This window comes from Bubalus kerabau, chromosome 12 (assembly GCF_029407905.1).
Source record: "Bubalus kerabau isolate K-KA32 ecotype Philippines breed swamp buffalo chromosome 12, PCC_UOA_SB_1v2, whole genome shotgun sequence".
Classification (NCBI taxonomy): domain Eukaryota; kingdom Metazoa; phylum Chordata; class Mammalia; order Artiodactyla; family Bovidae; genus Bubalus; species Bubalus kerabau.
Window position 1 is genome coordinate 28,946,383 of NC_073635.1, and position 20,755 is coordinate 28,967,137.

The following is a 20,755-nucleotide window of genomic DNA, read 5'->3' on the forward strand; positions in this document are numbered from 1 at the left end:
TTCCTGTTGGTTATCACCTTTTGCAGATACAGTGAATTTAAGTTCTTCTATGTAGTAACTTTCTTAAAAATTTCAGTGTTCTAAGTTAGAGATCATAGGTTCTAGAGTCAGAATTGTTCCACCCAGAAACAGCTGTTCAACACATAGCAGAAATGGTGATAACATACTTTGGGTTGCTTAATTAAGTCGAGCAAATCCTTTACTTGATGTCGGAGCAGATTTTGACACTTCCACATTTCATTCAATGCTCTGAAAAACATAAACACATAAATTTAAATAACAAAATGGGATAAAAATCCTTCTAGGATATTCCAACTATATTATTTTTTTCTATAAGTTCAGGTTATAAAAGGAGATGACAAAAATAGGGTAAAAGTTACAGGGGCTAAGCAACTGATGATATATGGAGAGAGAGAGAGGAGTCAAATAGAAGAGATAATAACATTTGGGGAGATGGGCATATCAAAAGAAAGGGATTAGTGGTGATTGTTTTTCCTTTTGTATAGAAATAGGGAAAATTTCTCATTAACTGGAACACATTTGCAGGCAAGGGCATAGGAATTAACTGAGGTGATTACAAACTTGAGAAATAAAGCAATATTTAATGGAATAATATCTTGCAGTAGGTAGGATGAAAAGGAATAAAAGACAGACAGAAAACAGTGAGCTCTGAGATAATGGGGATACTTTTTCCTGAAATAAAAATATTATAATTTTACATAATATATATTATATACTTTATTAGTTATTTATAAATTATACTGTTATATAAGTGAACATTCATCTTACACAGCAAAAATTTTGATGTCCCCATAACACTTTTATTGTTTTTGGGCAGAAATTTAAAAAAGAGATTTATATAAGAAATTTATATTTATATATAAAATATATATAAATCACAGAGAACAGTTAATGTTATTTAAATGCTGAGTTATAGAATATCAGAACCATTTATATTTAAAATTTTAAAAAAGAAATTTTCCAAAACCAAATACTACTTCTCATTATTGTTTTCAATTATCTATACTTCTATTGGGGCTTCCCCAGGTGGCACGAGTGGTAAAGAATCTGCCTGTCAATGCAGGAGACCAAAGAGACTCGGGTTCCATCCCCGGGTCAGAAAGATCCCCTGGAGAAGGAAATGGCAACCACTCCAGGATTCTTGCCTGGAAAATTCCATCGACAGAGGAGCCTGGTGGGCTATAGTCCACAAGGTCGCAGAGAGTCAGACACAACTGAGCACATACTTTCTATTAACTCCATTATCACACATACAAAGCACTGCTCTGAGACAATAATTTAATGCAGACATATATAAACCATGTAAAAATATTCATTTTCTTTTGATAGACAAAGCAATTATCTGCTTAATATTTTCATTCTCAACAGCGTGTCTTAAAAGTACTTTTGTATTTTTTTAAAAAGGAGATAAATTGGCAGAAATTTGGACACAAATTCCTTTATAGTAGTCCCTTATAAATGGTACTAGCAAAACAACAGTACTGGGGCATTTTCATCTTAAAATACCTATACTTTACTGTTTTCAAAGTACTAAGGTTCCCTAAAGTTTAACAGGCACATTTCAAGAATGCAAACATCAAAAGAAAAATGAACATTATCCAGAGGACTGAAAAAGTCTCACAGCAAAGTAGCAGTTATGTAATTAAAACAATAATTTTGAAAGAAACAGAGCAGTTATCTGTGAAATTACTTCTGAACCCCAAAGTCAATGAATTCTCTCCATACCTACACATTTTATCACTACTTGTAACCCTAAAAGGCCCTGGAATTTGAAACTTGCTTTCACTTAAAGCAGAAAAATAAAAAAGATATTATCTTACCTATTATAGTTGTTTATTAATTTAAAGATGAAATCTTAAGTAATTCTAAAGCTTATTATAAACTATAACAGTTGCAGCTTAAGTCAAAAAGTGACCATTACATACTAAGAATTTGTACTGTAACAATCAGGAGGGGCACCCCCTCAAGCATTTTAATCAAATTATATTAAGCAGCAAAGACAATGTGTCCTTGTGTTTTGCCTTTCTAAACAGCACTTAAGGGAAAAAAAAATTGTACTAGTGGAAGCAGTATTACTATACTAGGAAGACAAGTATCCATCCATTCATTCAATATTAGTCTGAATTCCAGCTCTGTCACTAAATAAAAGTGAAAAATCTGACTGGAGCCTGGATACTCTTACATTTGTTGACTTTTTTTTTTTTTGATTAAGTGACATTTTAAGTAGACAACTAGTCTCCTCACACGGGCTTCTCCTCATTTGCACCAATGCACTACATGTTTGCGTCTTTTCAAAGAAACAGAACTGCCACTGAGCCACAGAAACCTGTCAAATGTTGACGAGAACCTCTCCTCCAATCTTCTGCTCTCAACTGGCAAACTACCCGTCAGACTCGGCAGTACAGAACTGTCTAGAAGAGAGTCTGATGGAGGAAGGAGAAGACACCACCAGGACACCTGATAGTACCACTTACTCTCGTGGATAACAGCTGCTCTGGGCAACTTGGAGGAGGTGGAAATACACAGCATGATCAGAGGGCACGCAAGCTGCCTCAGTTCTCCTCTCCAATCATCAAGATACTCAGTTAACTTAGTGACCCAAAAGTGGGTACATATCAAAAAGTTTAAAATATAGAAGATACTTTGTCTCCCCCAAAAGAACATCATCACAGAATAAAATATATGGCTCTTTCAATAAATAAAAATCCTTACCAAACAAATTCTTAGCAGGAACCTGCTTGTTACACAGGAGCTATTTTAAATACCATTCAAACTAATTAGAGGTCATAAATTCAAATGACTTTCTGGGCTAGAATGGTAATACAAATGAATGAAGTAGGACAGGCACTATAATACAGAGTAATGAGCACTGTGGTGAAATCAGAAACATTAAGTAAAACATCAACATCATTAGTATTCAGGACAATGGAAAGAAAAGGAGACAAAATTTCATACCCAAAAGATTCACAAAAAATAAAATGCCAGACAGAGGATGGAGAAACTTAGAAACCACTGGCAAGAGTATAAATTAGTATAATCATATTGGAAAATGATTTGACTAGTTTATAATGCTGGAAACGTGCATCCTCAGCAGTTCCATTCATAGCTGTAACTCCAATGATCCTAAACCTTGTCTGCCCATTAGAATCCCCAGAAATGCTTTTCTAAAAACCCCAATGCACACACTACAAACTAGACAAATTAAATGACAAACTGAGGGTGAGATTCATGTGTCAGTGTTTTTTAAACCTTTCCAAATGATTTCAACATGTAGTCAAATCTGAGAACCATTCACAACTATACCTCAGAGAAATTCTTGCATGTTTACTAAACTGGAAAATGTTCACAGAGGCATTATTTGCACTATTAAAAAATGAAAACAACACAATTGTCCATTCTTTCCATGCACTCAGATCTGCAATGTCAAGATGATGGAATAGAACTGTGGAATAATGACAAAGTAATTCAATACCTCAGTGAAAATGAATGACCCATAAGCTCTGTAGAGACAGTGGTTGAAGTTTAGGAACATAATAGAATGGTGTGAAAAAAAAATCACAGAAGAGTATACCCACAATCACTCCATTTTTGTAAAGTTCAAAAATGATCAAAACCAAAAAATATATAACTAAGGGATACATACATACATATAATAAAACCATTCTTTAAAAGGAAATGAGAAACACAAAATTAAGGTTAGTGGTTTCCTGAGAGAAAGGAGGATGAAAGAGGGTGGGTGGTAGATTCATAGACAGTTATTACTATGCTTCAAAACTCATCATTTCTTTGGGTGCATAAAATACTTCATGACAGTGAATGTAAAGACTTTTGGAGAAAATAACCACAGACAAAATGTAAAGAATAAGTAATAAACTGTTAAAAACCATCAGGTGTATAGTTGGTCAGTTAATTCAAAACGTTGATTAATAGGAAGTAACAGACAAAGGGACAAATTGAATTAATGGAGAACTTACAAATGGATAACACAGTTGTATAGAAACTTGAGAGTGTGGGTATTACAGGGAAGTCATTAGAGAGAATAATGGACTTGAATATCCATGTAGAAAATAATATAAGATTCTTATTTCACATCATGCATAAAAATAAATTACAGGAAGAATAAAGATCTCAATCTGAAAAGCAAATCTTTAAAATTTTATTCAAAAATATAAAACAACAAATTAACCTCAGCATAGAAAAGAATCTTTAAAATGCAGAGAGAGCACAAGCAAAACCAAAAAAGACTGATATATTTGGTTATATTAAAATTAAAACTTTTATATGTGCTAAGACACCATAAGCATTGTTAAAAACATAACTATAAGCTCTAAGATATATTGTGCACATACCTGACAAATGTTTTAGTCTATAGAACGTATAAAGAAACTTTACAAAAAGTTGATTTAAAAAATTAATTTCAAAAATGTTATATATATACACACACACACACATACACACACACACCTTACTTATTTTAACTTAAAAGAGATAAGTATTCATGCACTCACCAACCATTTTTTTAGAAATCAATTGATCTACAGATTGGAATTTACTTTCAGCTTTTCCATGAAATTATTTTTCAGTATATCTCAAAATATATTTTCAGTATATTATTTTAGTTCTGAAATTGCCATTTATGTTTTGTGTATTCTATTCACAAATTTTTAAATTTTCTTTTCCATTTCTGGTATTAACGGTTTCATTAGTTGTTTGCTCCTTCGGGTTTGCAAGTTATACACTCAAATTTTTTTAGGGGTGACTCAAATTTTTAATAGGTATAGCCGGTCTAATTAATCAACATGTCATATCTGTCCTCACTCTTACACGATGAAAGAACATCAGAACACTACCTGCCATCTTCACATGTTGTTATCGGACAGTGAGCCCCTCCCAGGGAGAGAGAAGGGTATCCCAGGGCCTCTCATGAGCTCACAAATTGTTGTAGGTTGACTCAGTGTCAGGCTAGATGCTAATCTACTTTTTAATACAGATCCCAACACTCGTTTAAGAAAACTATCCTATTCCTTCTGGATTTAGTTTCCTTTTTTATTCTTTAGTAATTTTTTCAAGTAGGATCTATGTATGAGTGGTGAACTCTCACTTTTTGCTTAAAAGTGTCTCTAATTCATTACTACTCATGAATGACAGCTGAACTGAGTCAAGGCATCTAGACTGGTTGTGACTTAAAATAGTTTGTTCCAAAAGGGATATACATATATGTATCATATCTCATCCATGCTAAGAGGCCATCAACTGCATCATGAAGAAAAGGATGCATTCCAATTTCAGAGATGTCAGCATATGAAAATTTAAGGTTTTACAATCAATTAAATACAGTGGAAACATATTTTACAATAGGCAGTGGAAAAAGAATGAGTTTTGGAACCAGGTAGAACTGAATTCAAATTCTGGCCTTGTCTCTTACTACTTGCATAATTTTATGCAAGTTAACTGATCTCTGTGGGATTCAGTTTATCACGTGGAAAACAGAAAAAATATCACTTATGCTAGGAGTTGCCAAGTTTTTTCTGTAAAAGGCCAGATGGTAAATTTCACAAGCTTTGTGGGTCATAAGGTTCCTGCTGAAATTACTCAACTCTGCCAATTGCAGCAGGAAAGCAGACACAGTTAACATACATTCCTGTGCCTGAAATACAGTCGATATTAAGAAATGTACATTTTCCCTCCTACAATCTTTTTCTCTACATTTCTGTAAAAGATATAAACAGACATATAACAATTTCCATGGGGAAAGTGAAGTGAAAAATCCCATTAAGCTGTGACAGGAATGAAAATTAGGTACAGCTCCCTAGACTTCTAATTTCTTCATCTGTAAATCCATTAGCTGGGGGTTAGGTTACCCATTTACTAGAATACTAAGGATCTATACTTCCTGAAACCTAGAGCATATCAATCTCCAGGCCTCAATTTCCTAAGCCTCAGTACAATTCAATTGGCAATTCCTCTTTCATGTACAAAGTGCCAATTCTTTACCAAGGCCGTCAAAAGCACTTTTTGAATGAAACATGGTCATAAAAATATATCTTTGCTTACATTTATGCAAAACTATAACACCTGTTGAGATTATGCAGCACAAAAATATATATCCTACTGGTTTATACTATAATTCAAATCAGTATCAGGTAAAAATAAGAAAGTACTACTTTCACAATATGGACCCTTCTGATGCCTTAAGGAATATAAGCAAAAAACAAAAAATACATCAATATTTCTTGAGACAACAGAAAAAACTAAATCCTAAAAGCTACCCAATCAATCAGCTGTTTTTCAATTAGTTACAAAAATCCTTGTTAATCCCATGTTAGTAGCAGTACTCTCTGAAAAAATATCCAAGTGTTCTGTTGTGTCTGACCATTTAAACAATGTACATTACATAAACTGTCGACATTAAAAATACAGTTGTTTTCATTTCCATAAAATCCAGTATACTGCAAAAGATGGAAAGAACAGAGTTTGACATTTGAAACATACTTCACTGCATTTAAATCCAGGGTGGCATACAAGTAATACAAGCATTTCATGCGTTCTGTTGTTTCCAAATTGTGGGGGACCATGTATTGAGCAAAGATCCGTTCAACAAGCAATCTATGGAAAAACATAAAGTACTCTATTAATTTCTATAAATATATGTACTATATATGTATATAAATTTCTAAAACATATAAAAATACATGTAAGAGAGCTTCTTCTTTCTGAGTGGAGATGAGATTTACAAATCAAAAGATTTCTTTAACAAGAAGAGCCTCCCCGACCCCACAAAAAAAATGGTAGCTGGATATACAAGAAAACTCCTATACCTAGCAAAGATAGCTACTTCTGCATGATCCTGGGCAAGTTATGTACTAGGGGATCAATTGCATTAGCTAAATAATAAAGGGTTAAAAAACTACACTAGAACTTTCCAAGTGACAAATTCTAATCTAAGTTAAAACTAACAGGGAAATACTTTTCTTCTGAGTTTCCATAGTGATCATAATGAAAAATGACCTAGATGAACAAAAAGAATAGGGGAAAGGGGAGCTACCAAATCAAAATGCAAATCTCTGTGCATTGTCACATGCTCAAAAAGCTGAAAAATGTCAATTTTTTAAAAATAGTAACTGTGAAATTTCTTAGATAGTATCAACCTAAGATACTCAGTTTCTACTTCCTACACCTCTTAAAATTCTAAGATGTCCTACTGGTTCTTAATTTTCTTATTTTGATCCTCATGGGTAAGATCATTTGGACCCCACTAAAAATTCATCAAGTCAATGCAGACTGCAAGCAGGATTTACAAGTCTACTAACTATAGAATGGATAGGTTCCATACAAGATCTAATCTTATATACTGGAATAAAAAAACACAAAGACTATATTCAGATAATGTGTTTTTATATATAAATTTATAAATTATTTTTTAGCCTTAAGTAGGAACTGCTTTTATTTAAAATGCCTAAATATAAAAGGTGTATATTTTACTTATATTTGAAAAACAATGTGAATCCTTATAATACAATTACCTATGAAACAAAATTTAAATTATAATTGCATACATTTCTACTTTCAAATATTACTCCATTAAAATACAGTACATGAAAATGACCATAAAAGATGTATCCATCCCTAAAGTTATATGTACATCACTACTTCATTTATGGCTTTGGCGGGAAAGCAACTAGTCACCCAAAATTTTTAACTTGCAGTAAAAACCAAAAAGGGAGTTTAAAGTTATTAAAAAAAAAAAAAATAGTTCACCTAAAACAAGAGCTCAACAAGTTATATAATACCAAAAAGCACCAAACATTTTACTTATGGTCTCTTTAACTTACCTATCATCAATACTATTTTGATAATATATATGGAGCAATTTGTCTTTGATCCATGAAATCTGTTTTGCAGCATCTTTCCCAGCTGCTGATTGTAAGGCATATTTCTTATAAATCTGGGCAAGTCCCATCATGGCTTCTTTGCGTACTCTCCACTTAAAATAAAAGCATTTTTTTTAATAATTCAAAAATGCCTCCTTATATTAATTCCTTCAAGTTTAGTTACCCCCTTTTTTATTTACTTCACACAATATACTTTAATCATATACTCTCACTTACTAGATGTTAATTTGCAATAACTATGAAAAAATACAACTATCATTTTAATATTTACTGCATCAAGCATAGACATCTATTAATATATAAATAATTTTAATGATTTGATATCTCCTGGAGAAGGAAATGGCAACCCACTCCAGTATTCTTGCCTGGAAAAATCCCATGGACAGAGGAGCCTCTTGGGCTGCAATCCATGGGGTCGCAAAGAGTCGGACACGACTGAGCAATTTCACTTTTGATATCTTGGACCCTTACCAACCTCTAAAAACAAATTTCAATCACAATCTACTTAATGTCATTTAGAATTAGTGAGGGAAAACATGTTACACCAACTTTTAAAAGGCAAAGACAGTTAAGCGCTATTCCTTATAGAATTTTTCCAAATTATGGTCTATATTAAACATACTTGTAAAGGTACATAGAATAGTGGCTTTATCAGATGCTGAATGTAAAGACACATTAGTGGTTCATTTACCTGGGAAAGACATTCAGGTGTCAGAATAACATATTCAACTATTTTTTTAAACAAGTACGTATCTGCTATATAGCTAACATTAATTATCTCGGTATGAGATTAACCTTAACTTTTACAGCACTGTAATCAGTAGGATGTTAGTAATATTTAGAACTTCACGAATCTGCAAAGACTATTCATTTTTCCTTTGCAGTCATAGCAACATTTTTCTTTTGGTTTCTCTTTTAATTACAGTAAAGAATAGTCCTTATTTCGTCCATCCATTGCATACACACTGAAATAAAAGACTTCAAAAGCTTTACTCAAAATTCAATACATTTGTAAAAACTGTATATCCAATTTCCCATCTTACCTCTAGCTCCTGAAACTGGTGTTTTAGGGAGAATTTAAAGATACAGAGCAAATTGTAATACTGCCAATAATGTAAATACATTTAACAACATTTTGGTATTCAATATATACAGAATGACCCAAACAGTCCTACAATGAACACAACACGATGATCAAACACATGTGAAGCATGATCCCAACAACACACGAACTCTGACCATGAAAAAGATTACTCAGAAGGCTGTCACCCTAGCATGATGCAAACCTCTTTTTCTTCCTTTACAACTTTTGGCCTTTTCATTGTTTAGTACCCTACTGATATATTCAATAAAGACAAGTCTAAACTTATAAGTTGCTCTGAATACCTACAGATTTCACAAGAAAACCATGCAACTCCTGTCCATCTATTATCCACCCACAACCAGCATGATCAAAGAGAGAATTAAATGATGAAGAGAGCACAATCAACCCTGTAAGCAACTGTCAAAATGTTGTAAAGTATTTGCCTGGTTAAAGTTATTCATAGCTACCAACAAGCCTCCTGCTTTCTTTGCCAATTAACCCCTAAATACATCAAAGATTTTCATCTTTCACCAAAATTACTCTTAAGTCTAAGTCTATAAAATCCATGCCATGAAGGAAAGGCAATGGGGAGGAGGGGAGAATGAATATTCACTGAAACACTAAGCACCGAATACATTCGAGGCAACAAGGAATACAAACATATCAAGACACAGTTAGTCCCCTGTTCGAAAGCCACTAACTAATGAGTGGAGCTATTTGGTGCTCAAGGAAGAAGGTCTGGGGTCATGGAAGGTAGGCGAGAAGCATGCTGCTCTGCTCGGATTAGCTTTGCCATGTTGAAAACATCTTTTATTTTCTATTCCATAGAAATTATAATACAATCAGCTAGAGGACTATGAATTGATAACCGTATGAAAGGAAAAAGAGAAGTTGTGTCAGAATTCTTCACAAAGTCACTTATTAAGATTAGTGTACAGGTTAAATATCTGACTAATCTACCACTTAGACCTGTCCCATTTGAGGATGAACAAATAATATGAACAAAATTTAATGTAACAAAATGTAAAACCTTCTTATAAACATTATTTTAGGTATTAAAATGCTCCCCCCAAAAAAAGAGCTAATTTCATTTAAATCTCAATATTTGCAAGTGAAACTCTATTAAAACTTCGAGTATTCAAAATACAAACCTACTAGTAATTATTATTCCTACTTACCCGTTTGTCTAATGTTCTCTCTCTCACAAAATTAAGTAAGTGATCATTGACCAGAAGAATATCTTTTTTAGCAGCTGTAACTATAGACACAATAACATCATGCCTAATAGCTTCTTCAGGGTCATGTGACCTCACTTTAAGATACTCTGAAAGATAAAATTTTATTTTATTAAAATGGAACTTTGATAATTAAAATGTCTTACAAGATTGCATAAGACCTTTGAAAGTAAACCACAACAAAAACAAAACCTAAGTAGAAAGTTTAATGTTTCAAAAAATATTAGTAGCAGGAGAGACAGAAAGGAAGAAAGAAGGAAGGGTTAGTCCTTCAGTCAAAATACAGTAGTTTACATGCAACTGAGTAGTAAATCCCCTCCCCATCTATATGGGGCAGGGTGGATGACTTAGGAGTTCCTAGGCTCATTAATTCAACAAGCCACATAAATGAATCAAGAAGTATATCAATATTTCACTTTTTTTTTTAATGGTTAAAATATTCAAGTCAAGTGGTTCTGTTGGGAAAAGACTAGAGAATATAAGTTTCTATCTTCCTTAACTAAGCAAACCTTTAGTGAGGTTATTGAAAGATTAAATTAAGATAATGGCAGCAAAAAAATAGGATTACAGGAAAGAGCATAAGACAATTCCACTTAACTCAACTAAAAGAAAGACCGAAGGGATGACAGAAGAAATGAAACATTAAGCAATTATGAGAGACTGGGGGAGAATATTAAAGCAAAAAACATGGGAGTTCAGATCTGGCACTGAGAAAACTGAAAGAAAAATGAACGATCTTCAGTAATGATATATTAGGCTTAAGGAAGAGGTACCACAAATGAATATATTCCCTGGTGGCTCAGATGGTAAAGAGTCTGCCTGCAATGCAGGACACCCAGGTTCGATCCCTGGGTCGGGAAGATCCCCTGGAGAAGGAAATGGCAATCCATTTCAGTATTCTTCCCTGGGAAATCCCATGGATGGAGGAGCCTGGCAGGCTATAGTCCATGGGGTTGCAAAGACTCGAACAAGACTGAGCACCTTCATTTTCACTTTCACCACAAGTGAACATAAATTATTATTCAGCTTTTTAATTAGAAGACTAGTAAGATATAATTTTGTTGTTCGGATCTGGAGTAACATATATAGCCATGTCTATAAACAACACACAGTGCTTATGATTGTAAATGGATTTACTACTCAATAAATGAACAGTTAACAAATACAATGTAAAAGCTCATAAAACCAATGCCCAGGTCCTAAGCTCCTCCACCTTGAACATTCTCTACCAAATGGAATTATTTCAAACAGTGAGAAAGACAGTATGTGTGATAGGCAATGAAAAGTGGATACTGTACAATAATATAGAACAGAAGAAATCGCAGAACAAGACACCAAAGGCCAGTCTTCATCCAAAGGTGATGCTGTATATATGGTGGAACTGGAAGGGAGTCCTTTATTATAAGCTCCTTCCAGAAAACCAAATAATTAATTCCAACAAGTACTGGTCCCAATTAGACCAACTGAAAGCAGCACTCAACAAAAAGCATCTGGAATCAGTCAACAGAAAACACAATCTTCCATCAGGATAATGCAAGACTGCATGCTTCCTTGATGACCAGGCCAAAATTGTTACAGATTGGCTGGGAAGTTCTGATTCCTTGCATTATTTACCAGACATTGCACCTTTGGTTTTCCATTTATTTCAGTCTTTACAAAAAAAAATTTTCAATTCTGTGGATGACTGTAAAAGGCACCTGAAACAGTTCTTTGCTCAAAAAGATAAAGTTTTGAGAAGATGAAATTATGAAGTTGCCTGAAAAATGGTAGAAGGTTGGGAAACGAAACAGTGAATATGAAGTTTAATAAAGTTCACAGTGAATATAAAGTTTAATAAAGTTTTTGGTAAATACAAAGTATGTGTTTTATTTTTAAGTTAAAAACCTGAAGGCCAACCCAATAATAATAACCAATAATATGAAAATTGGGGAAGAGACTGCTCAGAGTTAAAGTATTCAAGGGTCCTTGATTGCTCAGAAAGAAGCTAGTATTCTGATTAACTTTAGACTTAGTCAACAATGCGGTGAAAGCATGAAGGAGAATGTAACTTTCAGGCCCATGGGGATAAAAACAGAAAAATGAGAAGAAAATACACTGAGCAGATGAGAGGAAAAATAGAAATAAGAGAAGCAAAGAACAGGCGTGTAAAATAGAAAACACAAAATAAGATCATAGGAATAAGTTCAACTATGTCAAATTCAATATACATTTTCAATAAAATTTTTAAATCACTTTAAGAATACTACATATAATTTATACATACGTACATATGCAACATAGATAGAAAAACATGAACAGGTTGTAGACCAAATTTAATAGAGAAGTTACTCAAAGTAGGAAAAAAGAAACCCTTGTGAAAAGTGTTTCAACTGTATCTACAATGTATTTTCTTTTTCTCTTTTAATCTCCTAAACTAATACAGCAAAATGCTAACATTTCTGAGGAAGACAGTGGCTGCTATATTCATCTATATTTTCTGAACTATTTCATGATTTCATATCTGGCAACAGTTAGATACATAATATTCACATTACTATAAAAAGTGAAATACCTTATGAATTTACAGATTTCAGGAAAGTTATCTCCATTAAGCATGGTTAGTTCATAAATTAATGACTCTCACATAAGTTTTCAAAATATTAAAGACCACTGAAGTCTTATAATGTATTCAAAGTCAAGACCTATTCAAACCCGAATGTCTGAAATCCTTTCAGAATTGTTCTTAAATTAAGAAACCAACACTGCCTCTGATAACACTACTTTTTATGTACGTGATTGTAGCCTATGTACTAGGAGGCAAAATTCCAGCTTCAGAGAGTAACTACCATGATGGTGAATTTGAAGACTTCACCCACTAAAATCACAAAAAAAGTACAAAACAGAAGGTTTTTGTCCTATACATAAAGCCTTTTTTTTTTTCTCCAAAGAGCACCAAGGAATATTTGCCATTACGGGTATAAACTACCTGTTAAGTCCTTTGCTAAATCAGGATGGTTCATGAGACAATGGCTAGCAAATTTCACACATTCCAGGCGGATTGGTACATGGATATCATTAAACCTGAAAAAATACAAAAGCACAGAGTAATCTTTAGTATAAGAGAAACAGATATGTTCAACCTGCACTTGATTTATATTTCTCTAATTAAAAGAAAGAATACTTTATACAGCATAATTCAAAGCATAACCAGAATATTTTAACAACGATTTGTAAACTATATATGTACAAATGCTATGGAACCTTTATATTAAACTAGGTCCATCTCCTGTGAGAACTATGTACTTTTGGCAGCATGTCTAAACAATACACATTTGCCTCAAAAATAAGAACTGGAATGACAAAATTTTTCCTATAAATATTATACTTTCAAATATATACGCTTATGCAAGTGCTAAGTATATACATAGTTCATGGATACATTATTAAATCCAATACTGAAATGAGAACTCTTCCTCAAATTATTCTTTCTTAAATAGACAACATTCACAAATGTTTCACAGATCCTGTACTAAACCCTGTATTATTTTATGACTTTAAAATTGTGCCAATAATTACTCCTATCTATTATAGTTAGCCATCATAATTATTTATACTAACATCAAATTTTTACATAAAAATGTAGGTATCTCAGTATGCATCTCTGGAAAGTTAAAACTTTTTGGCTGATGTGTTAACTATCTTTAACGTTTATATCTCCCCTCTCTTTTTCTTTTCCCTTATAACCTGGTGAACCAACTGTTTTGTGTTTATGTGTGTAGTGGCTTTTCAGAGTTTAGACTGTACTAATCTTATCATTCTAATGTCAACTACCAGGTTCCCCTCTCTCCTAAATCCTGCAAATTAGTAATCAGGTCTACAGAATTTGATCATATTCAGGTTCATTTTTTTTAAAGCAAGACTACTTGATACAGTATCATGTTCCTCCATCAGGAAACATATAGTCTAGTTATCTCTAAACCACCAATGTTCAAAGCCTATAATATACCTAAATTCATTATGAAGTACAAAACAGAGATTAAAAAAAAATATATTGAGTAACAAGAACAAGATTTTCCATTCAACATTTTTGGATGTCTTAATTCTCAGAGATCAAAAAGTTTCCCAATCTTATACCTCCTAATACCGTAAGAGACAAAATTTAGCAACAAAAAGATAAATAGCAGTCTACTGAATGAGTAACAAATTACTCATAAAAGCTTAATACTATGGGAAACAAAATGCTTCATGAAGTATACTCAAAAAAAGTTACATAAAATCTAGTCTTTATTCTCATATGGTTTCCTGAGTAATTTGAATCTAAATACTCAATCTATGTACTGTACCTTCTCAACTAAACATGTACCATATAACCATTAAAAGACATCTTTAAATAAATACTCTAGCTCCTTAAAATGGGTAATATATGATTGTTTATGCCATTAATAATACAAGGAAAAACTACAATGTAATAAAAAGGTAACAAATTTAAATTAAATTAAAATTTTTTCTCCAAAAATTCTACAATGGTCTGGTGAATCCAAGTCCTGATTTAAAGATATATTAAATGTCTTTATGTAAAATTATATTTTTTGTTTTTAACACATCAAATAAAATACATTTTGACTTTATTAGTAGTTGCATAATTTAATTAAACATAAAATATTGTGCCCTCTTGCTTATTAAGGTGAAAAAGTCTAGAAATCAAATTCAAAATGACAATGGGCTAAGATTTATCAGTTTAACACGCCTTGTTAAATATTATTATTGAGCTACATAAGAAATAAGAAATCAAAAAAAACATTTAGCGCTTAATGTATAAAGGCTTATCCCTTCATTTAACAAATTAGAAAAAACAAGTCCAGAAGAGATTAAATGTATTATAATCACTGATGGCTCTGGTAGTGAAATAGAAAGAAAAGTGGCAGTAACAATGCAAATATTTCAATACAAAGAAAATAGAATAAGATTCAATCTTATTTACTTGTTTATTTATGACTTAACTGCATTATTTGTTATAAGCATAATAAAAAAAGGTGGGGGGGGGGGGAATCCTCCTTTATCCTCAAGGTCAAAGTAGGTTTCAGCCAGGACACTGAGAAGTGGTTTTAATATATTCAAGATCAGGGACATCTTTAGAAAAGTAATAAATTCCTCACACAGAAAAAATACACAAACACATTCAAATTTTGCAACCAATTTCAGAAGGTTTGTGGATCATTAAAAGCATACAAGAAAGCCCAGATTATCAATTCTTCATTATCATAAGAAATGTAGAAAGGAGGTTAGTAGGGGAAACATACACAATCATTTATTTACCCATTCTATGGATATTCTTATCCTTACAAATCTCCAAATAATCTAACTAAATATAATTTTTGTGGATATATTTGCAGTTGGAATGAATCACTGCTATGTAATAATACACTTCCATTTCATGATTATAATACTTTGTAAGATGGCTATTTAAATATATCATCTTTTTTTTTTAATATATCTTTTAAAAATTACTTAAAAAAAAAAAATTTCTGAAAGAAGGGGAATTTGTAAACATGGCCAATCACTATCAGCATCAAAAATTTCAAAATACAAAATCTTTCATTTACAAAAAAATCCTAAATGTGGATGTTGTTTTAAATTAATAAGTAGACATAAACACATATTACTTTAAAATAGGACACCAAAATCATATACCTGCCCAAGTAACACTGCCAAAGTGGTTTGTTTTGAGAAGCCAATTCTGAATCCTTTGCCCCAAACATTTTTGCCAGTAGTTTAACAACTTGAAGACGTTCCTCATTATCATTGCTCTAAAACAAAACACAACCACAGCTTTACAACCATGAGGTAGATATACTCAGAATAATTTTTCCCATTATTTCCCTTAAAAAACCTTGAAAACTTTCTATGCATTTCAGTTGAAAAATTATACATAAAAAAATGTTCAATATATTTTTCACAGAATTAAATGTTATCTTCAATGCTCTAATCATCTCAAATTACATTAAAGGAGTACTCCTCTACATGAAAATTTACCCCAAAGTTTGATTAAAACTTAATGGCTTGGCCTACAATTGAGGCTTGTTTCCATTCAAAATCAAAAACTAATTCACATCAAACCAACTTGGGACCCTTCAAAAACTATCTGTGGTTTTTAAGAATAGACACTGACAGAGGCCAAGCCTACAGTAAAGCCCTTTGTAGAAATAAATAAGCACTAAATCTCCCAAAAGGAGAGTCAGTTCATCTACATACAGCAGATTCCTAATGGAGTTTAACAATGTGATGAAGCCTCACAGATAAGAAAACTAAAGTCTCTGTTATATATACAACACAGTACTTTGCAGATAAGAATTCAAACTTCATTATTGATTTTGGTGCCTCTAATACATGACAACATTTAAATGAATGAGCCAGCTACAATACTAGACTTAAACACAAAATGTGAGACTGTTACAAAGCATTAATAATCAAGTTACTTAGATGGCACTGTATAGATTTCTTTTAAAATTTTAAACCAATGCCAAAGCCAAGCATTTAAAGACTATGATATGACCTGACTCCTCTTTATTATTTCTTTCGCTATTCCTCCAAAAAAGTACATTTCAAACCTGACTGAACATTGTATGCCTTGAATGACCTGTAAGCTTTTAAAAATAAAAACAGCTAACCAAAAACTCATCTCTGAACTCCACTGCCTGAAATTCTGATTTAGGTTAATGCCTGCACATCTGTCTGTTTGTTAAGGCTCCACAGGTAAAGATTCTAATGGGCAGACAAGGATGATTTAAACTGACTTTATGCAACCACAAAACTGTAATTCATGCTCTGCAAATTCACTCAGCACCTTCCTACCTCTCCGTGTCTCTGCATGCTGTTCCCTTTGCTTTAATTGTATGCTGTTTGTATCTTTTATGATACGTATAATATCTGGCTTCTTATTAGATATGGATTTTTCCTCTCCCTCCCATAATGGATATTAAATCTGCTGGAAGCAGCAATGCTAATTTCTTATTCTTATATTTCTTATAGTATTTAATATTTTTATTAGATGAAATCAAGCCAACAAATAATTAAAGGTATGACTGCCTTCAGCCTCATCAAAATTGTTAGTGATATGAAAAGAGCGGGCATAGGAAGGCCAGTGAATCAAATGGCTCAGTTGGCAAATACATCAAAAAGATACCCAGAATAAAATGAGAATAATTATTTGCTGCATTTTGGGGGTAATTACACTACCAACACAGATTATTCTGTAGCTTTCAAAGAGACAAATTCAAAATTTTAGAAACAAGAAACACAATGCATAAATCATTTAACAACTTTTCTGGGTGGTACAGTGCGGTTCATCAAAGAGTATTAATTATAACCAGATTTATTTAACCTTTATGTAACAATCTGAAAGAGAAAAATATGCCCCAAACCTGCAAATGAAACTCAATTTGATGGCATAATTTAATGCCAAGGCAATAGATTCTAGTCATCTGAAAAGCAAAGGCACTTTCGATACAGGCTAGGCAAGCAAAGATAACACTCATAAAGGAAAATATTTCACCCTATGTGGATAACAGACTCTAAACCATTTTTATGGCACAATCAAAGGGTCTGGGGAACTACTATAAACTACGCCTTAGAAATGAAAAAGTTAGTCACAACCCAGAAAACATCACCTGGAAAACTTTCATCCTGCTAATCATTAATTATAAGCAGATTCAATCTGCTAGGCACTATGTCAGCCACTAGCAATACACAAACAGGCAAGGCACAAACATGTAAATAACAGTAATACACCATCACACTTAAAACATTCAGTTAAAACCAGTGAAGGATTAAAAAGCCACAAATAATGTTTTTTGCTAATCTAGTTGATAAAACCATGTTTTTAGAATAGTTACCTTCAATTTAAATTCAAGCTGGGGTAAAACTGAGAGCAGCAAATGACTATCAATATTATAGAGCTCCAAAATTAAGTCAAAGACATGCTCTGACAAATCGCTGATAGATGTTTTCCCAAGCATCAGAACCTGATTAAAAAACTTTTGAGAAAAAAAATTTATTAATAGAAGTACCATGGATAAAGTGAATTTTCTGAAATTTTATTATTTCATTAAATTCATTAATATTCTATACAAAGTCAAAACAGGCATATCAAAATGTTTTCTAACAGAAGGTGGGAAACCACTACAGGTTACCAAAAAAGATAAAACATAGAATTCATCTCATACATAGTAAAAGACAAGAAATTTCTATTGATTTATCAATTAGCATATCAATAAACATCCTACTTACCAAACACATTTTATTCCCCATTATGGTACTTACCATATTTTACTGTGTATCACAGTTATTTGCATACACGTCTTAGTTTCTCTACTAGATAAATTTCTTAAGGGCAAGAGATCACCTTTTGTTCACCACAGCAGCATGGGAGAGAACAGTATGCAAGACAAAGCCTTACACCTTCATAGTAGGAGCCAATGCCACTTTTAAAATAGGTAATTTTATATTTACAATGTAAAATAACATCTAATACTTCTTATCTTCTTTTATATTCTGATAAACAATATGTATATACATATACACCCACACAAAGGTTTATAGCACTAATTAAATTCCAATTAAAAGCACATACAAACAAAAGAAAATCCAAATGTGAACATATTTCTTCTATAAGCAGCCAGCACTACCTTCTACACTCAAAACATTTATCACATTACTACTGAAAATGGAAAAAAAAAAAAAACCCACAGTGTAATGATCAAGTTTCTATCTATTTAAAGTCTTCCAAATATGTAAAAAAATTAACCCACAGAATATCCTACATATTATCTCCTTGAAAAAGGCATTGAGTATTCTCTACATCATACAAACTGCTCTGATCTCTTCTTTCTGTGACAATTAACATATAACTTGGCTTAATTAGGTTTTCTATCTGGAAAGTACAGTCAAAGACTTCACATTTCAACATCTTCTCTGCTGGCCTGTAGTTCTTGGGTTGTTTTTAAATGAAGTTCTTTGGACTTATGAACCTGTACAAACTACCTAACCCTGAGGGAAGAAAATAAAAAATTCTATTCTACTATTATTTATTGGTTTTAAAAATAAGTTGTTTGTCTGTGATGTTCATCAATTTTGTGTGAAAAGAATTTCAAGACATCAAAGATTATATTCTCATTCAAGTTGAAGATAAAATGGCTTTTTTTTTTTCCATTCAAAAACTTTCTCCTGTTTAAAAAAAATATATAGCTTTCCTTAACAAAAGATAATTCTTTCCAGTCTGGCCACCTTGGTGCTCAAATCATCAGTCTGGGAAAAACTTCTATCAGTCTGGGAAAGCTCATTTGAAAATGGAAGTGGGAAAAAAAAACATTCTTACAAATTTCATCAAAAACATTTATTTGACACTTACAATCTCCACGTATCTCCAAATCAGTCTTCACTGTATAACAAGAGCCTAGTACAATGCCTGACAGTTTAAATTCAGTTTAAATGAATGAATGATGTGTAACAGGTACTATGATACAACTATAAGTAAAACAACTTCCTGAGGTGTATACTTCAGCAGAAGAAGCAAATACATATTTGACTGAAGTATCTCCCTCTAAAAAACATGAGTCTTTCCGTTACAAATGGTAACTAATTTTCACATAACATTAAATAACAACTGCCTCCTGATGAAAGAAGTAAGGGGAATAAGTTAAACACTGGTAAGAAATTCTACCTTAAATTTAGATGATCAACTTTAGTTACAAAATAACTGACACTAAGTGAGATTAAGCAATTTAACCAAATTTTAACTATATCAAGACAGACAACACATTTTTTCAATGCAACAAAATAATTTTGTGCCATCCCCTAAAACCTGCCATTAAAAAGATCTGGTAAAAAATAATATTACCAAAAAGTGATCCATATAGGGAATTTTTTGAACTGTCACTATGTACTTTCTGTTTTTGATACTGGTGTACCTTTTTAATACATACATGTACTTTTTAGTTTTGTGAGTTGTCAAATTACAAATTCTATTTTAAAAAATAACTGGTAACACCAACATGACTTCTTAAGTTCTAAATATAAAAACATCACTATCTATAAAAAAAAAAACTTCAATGTGTCTACATGCATGAGAGTGAAAAAAGACACAAGTGAAAAAGAGACAGAAGTGGGGTTATATTACCTTGATAGCCTACCTCTATTTTTGCTTGTTAGTTCTCTACTAGGAAGATAAATGAATAATGGTTTTACATGTACAAGTCCAAAAAGACTGAGAATGATTTTTACACTGTACTAAAACCCCACAAGACAATTAAGCTCACCAGAAAGTATTTTACATGTAATTGTATAGATCTGCAGTAGAAAACTTAAGTAGATTTAGAAGGGAGAACAGGAGAAGGGAAAAAAAGCAATTCTTAATGACTTACTAGCTAACTATCGAATAAAGCAGGGGAACAAGAAAAAAAGGAAAACAGGGACAGAGAAGAAAATAGTGACAGAGTACTTGGAATAAATATGGAACTGAAGGTATGCTCAGACCATTCTACTCATCC

General features: G+C 32.4%; 1 protein-coding gene across 3 annotated transcripts in view; it reads right to left on the reverse strand.

Annotated features, from left to right (window-relative positions):
- PDS5B (PDS5 cohesin associated factor B) overlaps nt 1-20,755 on the reverse strand; it is a 178,935-nt gene that overhangs the window by 74,172 nt on the left and 84,008 nt on the right. For all 3 annotated transcript variants that reach the window (XM_055542385.1, XM_055542384.1, XM_055542386.1), the window contains exons 8-14: nt 18,104-18,244; nt 15,903-16,018; nt 13,198-13,292; nt 10,176-10,321; nt 7,854-8,005; nt 6,514-6,627; nt 168-249 (exon numbers count right to left, since the gene is read on the reverse strand). In XM_055542385.1, the coding sequence (XP_055398360.1) occupies nt 168-249; nt 6,514-6,627; nt 7,854-8,005; nt 10,176-10,321; nt 13,198-13,292; nt 15,903-16,018; nt 18,104-18,244 (846 nt within the window). The remainder of the gene's footprint in view (nt 1-167; nt 250-6,513; nt 6,628-7,853; nt 8,006-10,175; nt 10,322-13,197; nt 13,293-15,902; nt 16,019-18,103; nt 18,245-20,755) is intronic.